This window comes from Armigeres subalbatus, chromosome 3 (assembly GCF_024139115.2).
Source record: "Armigeres subalbatus isolate Guangzhou_Male chromosome 3, GZ_Asu_2, whole genome shotgun sequence".
Classification (NCBI taxonomy): Eukaryota; Metazoa; Arthropoda; class Insecta; order Diptera; family Culicidae; genus Armigeres; species Armigeres subalbatus.
Window position 1 is genome coordinate 389,276,532 of NC_085141.1, and position 17,093 is coordinate 389,293,624.

At 38.1% G+C, this 17,093-nt stretch overlaps 2 protein-coding genes across 2 annotated transcripts in view; both read left to right on the top strand.

Moving 5' to 3' along the window:
- Positions 1 to 17,093, top strand: part of LOC134223878 (MOXD1 homolog 2-like) — a 634,833-nt gene that overhangs the window by 541,440 nt on the left and 76,300 nt on the right. The window lies entirely within an intron of this gene.
- Positions 908 to 2,154, top strand: LOC134223875 (probable serpin E3). Its single transcript, XM_062703099.1, has 2 exons — positions 908 to 1,880; positions 1,941 to 2,154. The coding sequence occupies exons 1-2, from the start codon at positions 908 to 910 to the stop codon at positions 2,066 to 2,068; spliced, it is 1,101 nt and encodes a 366-aa protein (XP_062559083.1). The 3' UTR covers positions 2,069 to 2,154.

Below are 17,093 nucleotides of genomic sequence, written 5' to 3' on the forward strand. Positions count from 1 at the left end.
TCCTTGTTTTGTGTCGCTCGGGGTGTGCAACTTCATAATAGCCCTCGGTGCACTTAATGGTGCAAAACTGAACTTCTTCCGCCCGCCCAGCAGCCCTCTCAAGGCTCGATATAATTTGCGCTCGAACGATATTAAATGATAGCCGTGTGTACATTCGTGACAGTCTAGTCCCTAGATGCCATTCAGTCACTGGGAACCGGTTCCGCTGGGAAGGGAAATTACAGCACAGTGTGTGCGAATATGTTCAGTGAGCTTTTCGCTGGGAGGGCATTTCTTTAGCGTTGTCGTCCGTGGCACAAACCAGTCATCAACGTCCGACTACCTACGTATGATGGGCCAAGGATGCCTTTAAGGCATTTTAGGTCATCGTCATCATCTCACAAGACGCACATAGTACCGACAGACAACAGTGACAACCTTTACTGTTGTAGCATTGTGCAGTGGGTTCTGAGTTGAGTGAAAATTTGCTTCAAGGTTTAAATGGTTTTATCCCAGTTTTGTTTGACAGATCAAGCATTTTTCTTTTTAGTGCCAAAAAATTTAAATATTGGACGATTTATACCTTTTCGTAAAGTTGATCGCACTGAGATAAAAATTGTTTTTTCCAGTCAGCATAATAATTACACGCAACTAATTACTAATTTAAACATTGTTGTTTGAAATAATTCTAAAAGTAGCTATAAATCAAACGTTTATGCATAATTTTCTTTAATTCAACAATGATCCAACAATAGCTCCGATCAGATGAGATATAATGGAATTCAACAGCGTGCATTAATGCACAATGACACAGAAAATTCAATAAATCGGCTTAATGTTCACGCAATTGGTTTCCCACAGCCTAACGAACCGAATGCACAGTAAAGGCTGACTAAAACTTATGCTCCTACTTCAGTTTGTCTTAGCAATGGATTCAAACTGGAAGTCTCTGGTACTGTTTATCACTTTTCGTTGTGCTGCTGGATCCGACCAGGAAAACATTTTTGCTTTGGATCTTTTCAAGCAAGTTTTTATCCAGGATAACTCCAAAAACTTCGTTTTGTCGCCGCCCATTATTCGTGCCTCACTATCACTACTTTATCTAACTGCCAACTGGAATGCTGCCTACGAAATTCAAGAAGCTTTACAACTACCTCAGGATAAATCGGAAACCGCGGTGATAGTGAAGAACTATTTGACGAATTTCAATAAAAATCGAGATCGTCTACCAGTGAATGCTCAGATTTACCGTGATCCCAATGAGTTAAGTCCGAGTTTACTAGACTTGATCAATAATTATATGGAACCAGAAGTGTCATTAGCAGCATTTGGCGAAAATCCAAACACAATTGTCTCAATTTTACCCAAAACTAACCACATGCCGAATTATATTCTGTTGGTGACGACACTTTTCAACCTGACAGTAGCGTGGAAAACTCCGTTCAACCCTCTTGATGGCAGAGCTGGCGTGTTTAAATTCTCCGGTGGATACTATCAAGCGAATTATATGAAGAAAACAGCGCGATTTGGAATATTAAAACTGGAAGCACTCACGGCACTGGAAATTCCGTACGATACTCACTCAGCCCTTTCCATGATTTTCGTCATGCCGAACGATGAGGACACTCCACTATCCACTTTGGTGCAAAACTTTAGTCTAGCAACCTACCAAACCATCGACGCAAGGTTGCAGCAGAGGTTTGTGGATGTGGCGATTCCCCGATTCACGGTGGACAGCAACGTTCAGCTGGGGATGAGTTTGGCCCGGCTGGGAATCGTGTCCAGTTACCTGGCGAACGCGTTCGATTTTTACCGCTACCGGGGCAGCGGGTTGGGACCGATTGAGCATGTCGGGTCTATACGCGTTCTGGAGGGAGGAACCGTGGAAGCGGAAAATGCTCGTAGGTGTGGTAATACACGGGAGTGGAACATTTTCATTTAATTTGATTATTTAATTTCAGCAAAAGAAGCTGTGCCGCCAGCTCTTCTTCCGACGTTTCGGGCAGATAGACCATTTTTGTATTTAGTTCGTAACACTACTTCGAAGGATATTTTAATCATAGGACATTATTCTCATTTGAATTCTTGAACTGAAATCAATTTATGTGAAAAAAATTATTGGAAGACCCAGAACCAACGAACCGTCGCTGAAAATATAATTGATTTTTTTTTCAATAAACGCTATGACGATTGATTGAAATTTTGTTGTCAATTAGTATATGTTAATGCAACTAGCTTTTTTACTTCGTTATTAGTGGAATTGAAAAAACGAATTGTTAGGCAGAATTGTAGAAAAAACTTCGCACTAGTCAACCATACAATCCGTTTCAAAATTTGGTCGCTGGAATGAGTTATAGACAAATTACTTGAACTAAGATTACTCAATGATCGAGTACATCCTTGTATACGACTATTAGTGTGGATAGCTACATCCAGATCTGCGAAATTCTAAGAAATTGTTCGGGAAACTGAAGCAAGTATGTTTAAAAAAAAACTATTTAGTTTGGATTAGATGCAATGCGCCAGTTTGGTGATGCTAGTAAATATGAGACTGTCGGTTTGGTTAAAGATGACTCAGGATAGGAGATAGTTGCCCTATTCTACATATCCATTTCTCGCCCAGCGCATAAAACATGAAATGCGGAAATATACGCTACTTTGCACTCAAATGATCCTCTTTCTAACAAGCAACTTGCATGCGGTATTGACGTTTCATGTCAAATATTGCGTACATTTCGGCTGTATTCCATGTGGTATTAAGCTAATAATGGTATTCCATTCATGTGCTGGATGTTGAGCGTAAATTTAATTAATTACTTTTGAGAAACATTATTTAAGCTCTGGAGGTGGTGGAGATGGAACAACTGTCATAATACGAGTTTAGTACTTTCCATTTAATTTCATCACGATGTCACCAGTTGAGGTCGTAATACGTATTTGCATAGATTACAAAAAGTGGTGGAATTAAATGAAAAGTACTAAACTTTTCTCACGACAGTTAATTAATTTTACTATCTCTAGAAGAGCAACATTGTATTGATCGACTTCTCTTCATCGATCTTTCTGACAGCGATTGTTGCTTCTGATGCAAGCTACAGCCATCCATTACCGCAAACTTTCGAAATTCACCGCATTGATAAGAAGAAAACGTCGACGAAGTGAAATCGATTTAAAATCTAATTTTATCAAAAACGTAATTTAGTTTAGTTTAGAATGCATCCGCTTGACGCATACCGAGTAGCAATTTCTAGTATCCAGGGTTCGTAATGCTCACTCAATCTCAGGAGCACAGGATTTTCCCTCACGAAAATTTTCGGCTTTTCGGGAAAGAAAAACTTCGATTGCCGCCGAAAGTTGCTCTTTTTCTTTCATATACGAGTCTTTTCGTGGCATCATCTATGCAAATGGTAGTAGCTTATGTGGAGCAAATAACTTAATGCTTTCATACAAATGGCGTGGTGGTGTGAATAGAGTAAGCGCATCCCTCCGGCTATTATTGTTACCATCCTGTGTTTGAATTCCGGCGTGGCCATACATTTTTGTAATTGTTCTGCGATAATTTTCGCGAACAGTGAGTAGGAGATGTAAAAGTGATGAATCGAAAAAGGATTTTCTTCTAATAGGCAAGATTTTCGTTTATCTTCCAAGTCTAATTCTAGAGAAAAGATTGATGGGTTAAAGATGATCTTCAACATAAATAAACAACGAAAAAAGAATTTTTTTTGACCCGAAAAATGCTTGCTTTGATCTCATTGAAACGAAAGGTCGAAACCCTGCAGTATTATCAAAGACTAATTAAGACGTCACTGTCGAGCTCCTCGGAGGGACCACTTCTAGTACTGCAATCGGTCCCTCGGTACCCAAGTGTGTCGTCTTGATGAATACCTTTGCTTCCATCAACTTTGCAATGCAGTAGCCTATGGCAACACGCCAATGTTTGGAACGAAACCTTTTGTTTGTTTTGGTAAATATATTCCGAGCAAATCCGAAGAAAAAAACTGATGGAGGCAGCGTGAATTATTTGTGCTCCAGTTTTACAACGATACGTCCAGTAATGTGATCAATGAGGTGTATTTTAATGCTTCCTATATGTTATAGCGACGAAATATAAGACAGATTTTCACTTTACTCAGCCCAAAAGAGGATTCAAGGGGTTTTTAGGTCGAAGCCAGTCCAGACTCCAGGTCACTACTATTATTGTAATGTGGAAATCTCATATCTGCGGCTTAATGGTTCAAATAGAATGATTCTTCCCTCCACAGTTACGACAAGTGATGTTTCGCAATATGTCTTCCTGTCATGATAATCTTGTGACTATCTACTATTCCATTACTGCAAAACCAGAAAATTGTAGGGTTGTTTAGAAGGAGCAGTTTTCGAATCCGTCTTTTCTTGTCGAAGTCAGTGCTCATAAATACTATGGCTACTCTACGGCCGACCTTAGTTGGTAATAATTGACTCATCGAATTAAAAACGACGATACAGATCTATCGAATCATTTTCTGACTATGGATTTGGTGGAACAACGACCGTTTTACGAAAATATTGAGTGAGTAAACTATATGAAAGGGTATACAGAGACTTTCTGGAATTTATGAACGAATATATATACAACAATAAAATAACGATTCCATGTAACTGATATTACGAGAACTAAAACTATTTTTAAAAAAATATACAGACGAGCAGACTCAGACATGCCTTATATGCTCGGATATGTGTCTGAAATCAGAGTGAGTTGTAAGACTTCCACAAAAACTACTGTTCTAAACTTCTTGATCATTTATTATTTCTTCAAAATTAGATTTACTTTTCTGCTGTTGGCCAAGGTCAGCCTAAAATGATCAAAGATACAGATTAAATTATTAAAAGGATATTATCCGATCCAATCTTCAGTGAGCACGATCTGGAACTCTAGCACGTGAAACATCATAGGGAGTGTCTGTTACCGTATTCTCCTACACACCTAGCGAACATATAGCTCATTCGCCATCAGATTTTAGCAATGATGGATTATGGAGTGCTGACAGATATTACAAGTTCCATTCAAATATTGAAAATGAACTCTAATTATTGACACTTGACATATTCACATTTGAGACCCTAGAAAAATTAAATGGTTTAGATTTTCGACAAAAATAATCTTCAGAAGCTTCAGGACTCAAAGACAAACTCAGTCCACTGTCGGATAATCCTCAGGAACCAGGCCAAATTTAGGAACAGCATCAGAATAACCGATTGAAAGGGAGAGATTGTTTTCCAGACGAAATAATTTGCGTTGTGTTGTGTAAAAACTGATTCCATGAACTGATTGTTTTCCGCTGTTGTCATTTACAAAACATTTGGCAAGTCGCCGTAGCAACATATGAAGTAGTACCAGTTACTAAGCGCCGTACTTGAATCAAGGTGATAACATAATGCGGTTGTTAAATTTTCTACTCTAGTACTTCATGAGCACTAAAAAAGTGGGCTCTTGTATGAGACATGAACGTCTTAATTAGTCTTTGGTATTATATTAATTTGACATTAATTAAGGATTGCTTTGGTCAATATGAAGGCAAGGAAGTGAGCTCTCTCTTACTCGATATTGATAAAAACATCGAGTGAGAAAGGATATCGAGTTGGAGTGGTAGTATTAAATTGTTATAAAAATAATAGTCGCCATGATTCACGAATCTATACAAACGTCAAAACACGTCGAATGACATAAAGTCGAAAGCACATTACGTTGATGGGACGTTCAGTCGAATGAACATTCGGTCGAGATTTAAATTTTTTGGTTATTTATTAACATGAACATTTGACTGGAAGCTATTTTGTTCTATTTAGCTAATTTCGTTTGATTGACCACAGACGTGTCACATAACTCATAAAAAAGCCTTAATATGGGATAACATATCATAGAGGGTTGTGGTCGTGAAAATAGTAAAGACAGTGAAACGTCTAATATAAAGCAAAAAAATGAACAACTACACAAGCGGGAATGAAAAATGATTGTAATAAAAAATAATAATAAACTATTAAGATTGATTTCTTTCGACGATAGCAGTCTTAACAAGTAACAAATGCTTTGTTGCTCCTACATGCGACGTTTCAGTTTATTTATTCAACCTTCTTCAAAAGGTCAAACTCCTGACCGAAACGTCAGATGTGGGAGCAACAAAGTACCAAAACTTCAGTCGTCAACCCCCAGATAAATAAAAATCCACAAAATAAATAACTATTTGCTCGGTTATCAGTCCCTAGTTTACTGAAATTTTGTGTACTGTTTGGGGACTTAACCCAAGGATCGCTTTAAAATCACAAACGAGAACAGGCCACATCGGAAGTGGAGGATCTGCTCCCATACATTTTTTGCGTTGCATATAACATGTATATTAAGTGGAAGATGGAGTATCAAGAAAAAGAATATGAGAGCTTTGTGTCAACTGTAATATTTATCCAATAATTAATGAAATTAATAAGTGCTGCTAGAAACTTTTATCAATGATGTATGTGCAAATCATCGTAATACGAATTACTTTCGACCACATGTTCATTCACCAAATGTGCCTTCAACAAAAATTCCTCTCGACGAAATGTCAATCGACCAAACGTCATTCGATTAAATGTCCCAAAACCCAAGATTCACGAACCTATGGCAAAAGGTCGAAAGACAAGACGTCGAAAAGGACAAAAACTCGAGTAAAGCAGAAGGTTGAAATGAAATAACAATCGGAAGAAACCATATGTAGAAAAGGACAAAAGGTCGAAAAGTTTAAAAACTAAAAGAAGACGAAAGAAGGAAGGAGAAAAAAGAAAAAGAAGGAAGGAATAAGGAATAAAGAAAAGACAAATGAAAAAGTCGGGAAGAAGGAAGAAAGAATAAGGAAGAAGGAATAAGTTGGAAGAAATAGGGAAAAAGGATGAAATAAGAAGGAAGATGAAATAAGAAAGAATGGTGGAGAAAGAAACAACAAGGGAGAAAGAAGAAACCCAAGCAGTACACTTGTCGTAGACGAGTTTATGCGACTCATATAGAACCAGCTCGAGTCATATGTAAGTTGCTGTAATCAAATAGGTCATTATTGTGCAGCAAAATACGGAAAAAAGTAAAAGAGGAAGGAAGGGGGAAAGAAGAAGAAACCAGGGAGAAAGAGGAAGGAAGAAGCAAGGTGTAAGAAAAGATGGAAGAAGAGAGAAGGAGGCTGGAAGAGGGAAAATGGGAGAAAGAAAAAGGAAGATGGAGGAAGGCAGTATGAAGTATGATCAAAGAAGGAAAGTATAAGTCTAACAGAAGAAAGAAAAAGGATGAAAGAAGAAGGAAAAGAGAAGTAACAGGAAGATATGAGAAGAATGAAGAAGAAAGATGAGGAAATAAAGAAGAAAAACTGAAAGTTGGAAGAAGAAGGATGAAGGAAGAAAGGAAACAAGGAAACAAGAAGAAAAATTGAATGGTGATAGAGAAAGGAAGAAAGAGAAGAAAGAAGCAAAACGCAAGGAGGAAAAACAACGAAGTACGAAGAAAGAAAAAAGAAGAAAAAAGGAAAAATGAGGAAGGAAGTGGATGAATTATAAATGAATTGAATTGAATTGAATTATAATTTTGTACAATTGCACAACATGTGAAAGATTTAGTTCAAAAATATATTGTAGAGTAATTACTACTTTCAGTAGTAATCAGTGGTCCCACGAAACCAGTACGCTAGACAGATGCTTTCCCTACTAAGCTACGAAGGATCTCCGTCATCCTCCACAGCTACTGATAAGATCAAAATTTCCAACACCAGGCACGCGATAGTTCGGCTAGGGCCTCCAATACATTTTTCAAGCTAAATCTTTCACATGTGAGGTTCTCGGAAAATGTTCCGATTTTTCTCGTGAAGACATTCCGATTTATTTTGAGAAATTGTTACATATTGCTTCTGTAAATTGTCCCGTGTTTTTCTTGAGTAGTGCTTTCAAATTTCCTCAGAAAGTCTTTCCTAATTAATTTGGGAAATTCTGCCGAATTTTTTCCAAAATTTTTTTTCCGAAATTCTTCGGAAAATAGTTTCGACTTTCTTCGCGAATTATTTGAATATCTTCTGGATTTTTTTTTCCAAATTCATCCAGGAAGTTGTTTAGATTTTTTTCTGGAAATTGCTCCAAATTGCTTTAAAGAAGTGTTCCATTTTTTCATGAAATTCTTTCGAATTTCTTCTGATAATTCTTCGTAAAATTCAAAAGTTTTTTTTTTCAATTTCCTCGATAAATTGTTTCGGGTTAATGTTCCTAATTGCATTGGGAAATTGTTCCAAATTGGCGAGGGAAGTTGTTCCGAATTTTCGCGGGAAAAAGCGCAAAACTACTTCAGAAATTTCGTTTTGGATTTTCTTCGAAAATTCCTTCAAATTTCCCAGAATATGTTTCCAAAAGTTTTTGGACAATTTTTTACGATTTTCCTATGGAAGTTCTTCCAAATTTAATCAGTAAATTCGTTCGAATTTTCTCGAGAAATGGAACATAAGAAAAATGTTTCAAATTCATTCGTAAATAGTTTCGAATGTTTTCTCGAAGATCTTTTAAATCCTCATTTAAAATTCCTTCAAATTTCCCGGAAAATGTTTTCGAATTTCCTCAAGAAATGCTTCCGGCTTCCTAAATTTTTTCGGATAATTCTTTCAAATTTTCTAGAGATTCGTCGAAGAATTATTCCGAAGCTCTTCGGGAAATTGTTCCTAATTACTTTTCTACTCATCATTAATCAACTGCTCCCATATGATTAAAACTAGATCCGTTTTTCATTCGATGTTTCGACACGAGTATTTTCTTTAGGAAAGGAATAATTTGTTCGTTTTTGTCATCGATAACGAACTTTTTTCTGTAATTCACAGTGGATAAAAAACGATTCCGACGTTATGTATCGATACCATAGTAATCAGACAGCAGAATAGAAGTGGTGCTAAAAACGTACTACACGATAGTTCCTGGTGCCCGGATAAATTCAAATTTCGCAGCCCCTACCGAAAAATAGAGGGTGATTTAACATAAAGTTGTGACAAAACGTTCTTTACTAAGACAATGTAACAATAAAACGGGACTAAGTTAACTCCTTGATAAAGGTACAATATATGTAACCGAAACGTCGATAAAACGTAAAACCCGTTTTTAGCATAAGAAGACTGAAAACCATAACCTCAAATATCACAATCATAGTCGACCTCGCCTAGAAAGTACGAGATACTGAAAACAGCCTTACTGTTTAGGTCGAAATACGTATCTGGGGGGGTAATATTACATGGAAATGAGGTATTACAAACTCGTCTTATGACAAGTGAATACATTCCACTAAAAGCTCAAAATAATTTTCTCATCATTTTAAACACATTGTTTTAATAGAACAGCCATTTTTGAAACCACCAAATTAAACATACGTACTAAGTAAATGCTATCTCTATCAGCAACCTTTCCAAAACCATAGAACAAAGGCCATGTGAAGTATTTACATATTTTTGTGTGGCTCTCTGTGTGTTTATAAACTTAGCACGAGAATACCCCCAATGAGAAATAAAGAAACATCAAGATAAAATTTTAGCCAAAACACTTCATACGAATAAATGCAATATCCAACTTTAAAGCATGTGTTGTATAATGACTCCTTTTCCGTTAGTTTCATACCTAGGTTAAAACAAAATTCACGTTTATGATTTGTATTGTTGAAATTATTTTTTCATAAATCAAAAGGAATTTCAATATTTTTCTTCATCTATATAATTCACGTCTGTCAAAATGTGCTGTAACAAATCTCATACAAAACTCATGTTAGTGTTTAAAAAGTGATTTTAGAGAACTAATCACACGAGACAGAAATCTTGAAAATATTTTTCGTATACGTCAGAGGCAGCTACCCAGAAAGCTAGTGAAAAATTTAAAAAAGTAGGCCGATCTGAACCTAGGGAAAGAAATCTTTTCATGGCCTCCAATGATACCCAACATTAAATATTTTGGGAATATGTTTAATAAATTGAAGGTAAGCGTGAATATTTTGAATCACATCCGTAGTAGACTTTTAAATGATAATTACTTTACATCCAAGGGCTATTTTTCGTGTGCCATTTGGATCGTTAGATATGAGTATCTCAGTTCTTGTTTTAAACTCGTTCTAAACAAGTATAAAAAATATAAGAACCGTCCATTGTAACATACCGATCCAAAAATAATTAGAACCAAAGTTCGACCATTCAAATACGTGATGTAACAGTCAAAACATATTAGGGTTATTCACTTAACGGCGTAGGTTGCTGCGTATTTGTTTATGGAAATGTTTCATAGGGGATTTGAAATATGTCCCTTGTGTTTGAGTGTGAAACATTTCCTACGCTGTTAAGTGAATACCCCTATTTACAATTCATACCTACATAACTTTTTTTTTCGATTTGAACAAAGTTGCTGGTGCTACTTGACTTGTTACATTGATGGTTTCTTGTCAAATGTAATGCCGTTTCAGAACGAGGTTCCATAATATATAAACTATTCTTGCAAATTCTTAGCTCAGCAAAAGGAAAAATTTGTAATTGGTTGTTTTTGCATAATATCCGCGCTTCCGTTTCAATTACTTACGTATGTTAATGATGTTTAGAACGTTCTTCTTCTAGTTAAGTTTGAATACTTTCACTTACATGTAGTACCATGCTCTAGAATAAATATTTCTCTCCCATCCATCCATCCATATCAGTCTGGTCTGTCTGTTTGACTGAAGAAAAACCCCCACAATTGGGGCTCGCCATCAGTATCTCATTACCATCGTCAAACCACAACCCGCAACAAATGAGCAGTGGTACGATAGACCGAACCGCGTTAATTATTAGACTTCATTATGCCCCTTCCATCTGTCAGAGCACGGTCAGTGGTGCCGAAGTTCGTTCCCCAGTCGTCAAAGTCGTCGTCGTCGTCGTACTCGACGTCGGGAACTTTTGGGGTACCTCAGACTTGGTTGAACTTTAATTACACCGACTATTGACGATGGGAAAGTCGGCGTTTCTTCAACTACGGCTCGACAAGTACCTCTTCCTTAAACCGTCTGAATGTACTGTTAATTGTTGTAAATTGTTTGCGACTGCGAAGCAGTAGTTCTTTAAAACGTGCGTCTGGCTTGAATGGGAGGACGGAAAAGGAAAAAAACCCAATGAGGAGTTATATCGAAAACGATTACGACTTTTGTGGTTTCTTTGAAGCGATGGGAACTGAAATAAAATCGATAGCAAGCAGAAGGCTCATCACAGCAACGACAGCCATCATCATCAGACGATGTGTGGGACGAGACCGCAGCAGCAGCAGTCAATCGAAAAATGAAGAGAAAATCGATTGTCAATTGAGCGAAATTGTTTGAAGATGATGCCTTTGCATCGGATGGACGACAACAGCCATCAACACGCTTCAGAGGAAAAACGTGCCGAGCGCTTGGAATCGTTTAAGATCCAATGAAATCGAACGAAAGTGTCTGGGCAGAGGAAAGTGAAAAAAAAAACTTTCTTTCGAACGATTAGTTTTCCTTTGAATGAGGATGGTCTTTCGAACTGGTCGCCGGGATGAGGAGCAAAGCTTCGAACAGGCGTTCGATTTTTTCCACGACTCAGAGATGTTCGTGAATGAGGAGGTTTGAAGCGTTTGTGACATCAATCATTCGCACTCAAAGTATTTTCACCTTTCTTATGCACTAATAGTAGCGAAGGGCCATAAGATCACTTATAAATGGAATTTTAACCGAAAGTCCTGTTGGTATAGCACTTGGTACTAATTGACTCTGTATCTGTACGAGTGACTGTAAGAATTTAGTTTTACCGATTTTAAGCCTTAAGGAGTAATTTACCATTGCTTTGATACATAGGCCAAAAAGTTGGCAAATGTTCTAAAAATTCGTAAACCATTAAATTTTCATTTTACTCATGTGTTGTACTATGCACAACTAAGGTTCCATCTCCACTAGATGAATTATTCTTGAATTTTTTCTGAAGCTGATCAATGTGCCAGTTTCCAACTGGCTTAGCATTACGATGATTGGAAAAGTTGGTAATCAATACTGAGGTGGAAGCAGGAACAAAAAGTGAATCTCATTTGTTTGATAGTTACTAATGATTTGAAATTATTTCGCAACTGAACGAAAACAACGGTCAGAGTCTGACTCATCTCGTAAGCAGACAATTAAATACTTCTCGCGTTGCCTCGGTAAACATTGTAAATACTTTAACGATTAGTCATGCTGGCATTTGTAGATTTGGTCAATAGAATGATTGGTCATTTGTAATAGTCCTTTAAATCTCTGGTGATTATATTATGAATAAAGTATTTTATTTATTTTATATTTAAAATATTAAAATATGATTATATTATAAAAGTTCTTCTTCTTCTTCTTATTGTCATTACATCCCCACACTGGGACAGAACCGCCTCGCAGCTTAGTGTTCATTAAGCACTTCCACAGTTATTAACTGCGAGGTTTCTAAGCCAAGTTACCATTTTTGCATTCGTATATCATGAGGCTAACACGATGATACTTTTATGCCCAGGGAGGTCGAGACAATTTCCAACCCGAAAATTGCCTAGACCGGCACCGGGAATCGAACCCAGCCAACCTCAGCATGGTATTGCTTTGTAGCCGCGCGTTTTACCGCACGGCTAAGGAGAGCCCCAAGTAAAAAAGTTATAGGGGTAGGTAATTGAGGGAAGGGTCGTTTGGCCGAAACCTATTCAGTGGAAACCCATCTGGCCGAAACCCGTTTGGCTTAAACCCATCTGATCAAGAGTCATCTGACCATAAGTCATTTGGCCGAACGGGTCATCCGGTCGAATAGGTCATTCGGTCGAATAGGTCATTTGACCGAATAGGACATTTGGCCGAATAGGACATTTGGCCAAGGAGGACATTTGACCGAATAGGACATTTGTCCGAATAGCCATTTGGACAAAAAGTAATCGACCGAATAATTTTTTGGTCGACTTATTCGACTTATTAATGACTATTTGAAAAATAACTTTTACGGCCAAATGGCTTTCGGCCTAGTGGTCTGCTCGGCCTTCATTCGACACACGGTTGAACCGTGTAACAATTTCTCCTAAGATGCTCGCAAATAATTATTGGTTTATTCGGCCAAACAACTTTCGGTCCAGTGGCCTTCGGCCAAATGGCATTCGGTCGAACGCTATTCGGCCAAACGACCCATCCTCCTTCTGGGAGGACAAGTTCTTCTTTTTCATACAATGTCTCCCGTACTCCTTTCAGCAAGAAATGTCATCCTTCTGACAAATAGAAAAGCTATTTATAGTTTCACTCAGTTATTTATAGTTTTGTAAGCATCCTTGAGTTTTCGATTGTGCCTTAAAAGACGTTTTAATCTCCTTATCCTACAAATTAATGGTTGAATTTATGAGACAACTATTCCACGACAACAAGAGAGTTAAAAATTTGAAAATCTATATCTGGTGGTTTGAATCGAAAATTCTACGAAATTTGACAATGGCGATTTGATTTTTCACATCGTTCTAAAAGTTTTGTCAGAAAAGATAGCTTTCAACGAAATTAAACGAAATTTGATGGAACTGCGAAATAATTTTAAACAATTACCCTTGAGCTGCCACCAATTGGTTGTTGCTGTAGATTTCACCCAAATTGTTTCTGGAGCATTATGAAAACAAAATTAATGTAATACTACGCTCCGACCCTAAATTGCTACCCACATAGTTTTATTCGAATGTTTCGAAGGAGAGGATAATCCTTTTCGTCCATCAGTGCTTCAACTTCATCCAAATAGTTAGCGAAGCAATGAGTAAACCAAATAATCTCAGGCGCGTTTCAAGGCCCATAAGGGGCCACTAAACAGCAGGTGTATTTTTGTTTTCGAAAAAAGCACCCGAAGAACCGGCCTCCGGTCAACTAAAAGAGTTCAGAACTGCAAATGACTGATCTCTTAATGTTCCGGAGATTTCGAATCAACTGGGCCTAGTTTCTATTCACTTTACAGCAATCATCTTGCTATTGTATTGCTATAATAAAAGTTTGCATGACAAATTCGAAGAATTTGCTGTTTCTCTGGACGTTTCTGAGCTTCGTTTTCAAAAATGTTATATTCAAATTTAATAGTGCACGAAGCGATCTAAAAAAAACTCCGTGAAAAAACACAAAATTTAATTTTTTGTTCAACTCTTGAATCTTGAATCTTGAAGAAAACTTTACAATCGTATTAAACGGCATATTGTAAGAAATGTACTTATAAATAAACTTATAAATAAAACAACAAAGTAAAAATCATACTTTTTTATATGTCCTTCTTTTTATCAATCCGTAGAACTAAATGTCTTCCTTTCAAACAAATTGATCTGGTTGACATAAATTAGACCGATAAAGGTGCACTGAGGTCGCTTTTTACGCGGATTTTAAGGTACACAAGATTTTCAAAATTTTTATTTTTTTGACGTGCATTTTCCGAAAAAGTCGATTTTTACGCGGTTTTTCATCGGATGATAGGAAAGTTCGAGAAAATCGCGAGAAATCGATTTTTGATTGAAACGCGATTGGTAGATAAAAGACAGGGACGGAAATGAGGAGTGCTGCCCAAGTATGTCTTCTCCGTATAAAGACTTTTAACAACCGATGCAGAATCTCTGTCCCTTTCGCAAAAACCATCCACTGCAATGTCCTCGCATAAACAAAAGGAGATTTGGTCAGCATTGTCTGCTTCCACTGGACTGGCGAGTAAAAGGCAAAAAGCTTCAACTCAATCTTGGCACTGACTGCATTCTTATCTCGTTGAAGTCCTATCGGTCAGCCTTGCACGAACAGCGAAACAGTCAATTCGCCATCCCATTCACTTGCTGTTGGATGCTACGGGAAGCATGGCCGCGATAGAGAAATCCTGCAAAATCATACACACAACTACAATGTCATAATTTTTCACTTAGCCTTCGGTCGTCGCAATCGAGCTTATGTCTGGAAGATAAACAGCGTAGATTGCTCGCAGCGCGTGCTACCCGTAGACGTAGGATATCACGGGCAAACGAGAAAGGACATTCGGCTTAGACGATAGCGAAACGATAAAGTTCTTCATTTTGTGTGCGAACAAACGGTTTAGCGTAGAGTTTAATGGTGTTTCTTTTTCCTTCCATCATTCGAAGGGGCTCCGATCCACTTTTCTTGATGGGAAATGGGGAAACGAGGACCCGTGTCGGTCAGAAAGTGTACTCGAGCAGCAAGAAAGGACTCATGAAATATAAAACAAGTGCAAGCCCGGTTAAGCTTGGTGGGAGTTTAGAAAGCTCGTAGATATGTTGCGTCAGGTTTCAGCGAAGCAGACGGCAAAGTTTTGAAAGGTTCTAACAAGCAAATCTTGCAGAAAGATGATAATGGTAATAGTTTCTTCGCTTGAGAGGGTCTCTTGTTGCTTCGCTGCTGCTGTGCTTGGAGGCTAACCCGTGACTTTGGTACGTAATGATTGCATTTTTAGGATCAAGCATGGGCATGAGCGGAGCTTAGAGTTCACCATAGTAGTGTTGAACCTAGGAGAATTGGGTGATTGTTAGATAAATTGTTAGAAGCAATTTGCGAAACCCAACTTTGTCCAAAAGATTTTTGATTTATTTTTTCGTTAGATACTGTCAGCAGCATAATTTTTTGGCAAACAAACTTTTAGTTTTACAAATTAAGAATAAAATCCGTCGGTTTTAATTATATTAAGAAATATGTACTAGTATGAATGGAATTCACGTTATATGTTTGCTTCTAACTGTGCAGTGTAGCTCTGTTTGAACTCAGCTTCAATCGTAATTTTTAGTTTTTGATGAGATTTTACAGGTTTGATGATTTCTTGTTTGGTCTTGGACATTTTCTCGACTTGCCTTGGCGTAGATAGGGTGCCGTCAAAACATCGCATTTAATAACTGTGAAAATGCTTAATGAACACAAAACCTTGTGGTGGCAAAATAAAGAGGAAACATATGAAGTACCTTCGTCCTAGAATGAATTCAGCCATTATTTGGATCAAAAGTTATTGACTACCTACTGCACAAAAGAGTTACAGTCTATCAACTTTCACCATCAAGCTTTCAGTCATTACTCCAAGTGCTTGTAAAGCTCAACCACCTAACTGTAAAGCCATCTTAATCGCATTCACATTGTCATTATCATGCTCATCATCATCAGCCATCGCCATCGTCGTCGTCGTCGACGTCGTCATCTTTGTCACGATAATAAACATTAGAATCAGCAGCCAGTCGTTGTTTATTAACTGCATACGCGTGTGCGAAGCAAGCTCATCATTCGCTCGTTTGTAGCCTGGATGTTGTGTCCCATATTTTGTGCGCATGGGTTCATAGAACCGACCGTCGCCGCCGCCACCCGCGTCCGTCGTACCATGTGACAAAACATGCGAAACTCCCATATGGTTGACTGACTGGAAAGTTGTTTCGCAAGCGAAAGGCTTTAATTAAAAGCTATAAAGTGGTAATTCCACGACGGCATTCGCATGCTGCTGGGTTGTATCGCGTCCCTCTTCCCTCCCGGATGATTATCTTTCAATCAGCTACTGAATCAACCAATTCTTTTCTTAGTCTTCGCCATCGTCGTCATAGAAGTCGACACCGTCATCGCATGCACCTATGCACTTGCTTTCATCAGGCAGAAGCAGCTCTTCGTCTGGTTGTAATTACTTGGTAGTCATCGTCGTCGTCAACAAGTCCGCAGCTATCTGGATCACATAAATTCACAAAGCTAAACATGCCCGTACCCAGCGTTTTCTGGATGGAAGTGCGGGGCAGAGAAATCAAAGAAAGAGCGAGGAACGAAGACTAATCACGCGTTGTAATCATCATGAACCGGGGGAAAATCGTCCCAATGGTTCAGTTCAGACCAGCATTCGCATACCGTACCTGTACGTTGAGTACGCCGCGAAATCATTCATTACCGCCGTGCATATCTCGCGGACTTATTGAATGAGGTAGAGGTCTTCCAATGCTCCGATGATAGGAGAAAAGGTGGCTGGGAAGAGCCCTGAAATGGTTTCACTATAGCTGAGATATCTATCAGTCTGTCATGCTCTGTGCCAGTGCGGGACGTTGAGCGTGGAAAAAAAGAAGCTAAATATGCTGCCCTCAATGCGAAGATG

Coding starts and splice junctions, on each gene's coding strand:
- LOC134223875 (XM_062703099.1), top strand. CDS start 908: ATGGATTCAAACTGGAAGTCTCTGGTACTGTTTATCACTTTTCGTTGT. Junction 1,881..1,940: donor CGTGGAAGCGGAAAATGCTC/GTAGGTGTGGTA, acceptor ATTTAATTTCAG/CAAAAGAAGCTGTGCCGCCA.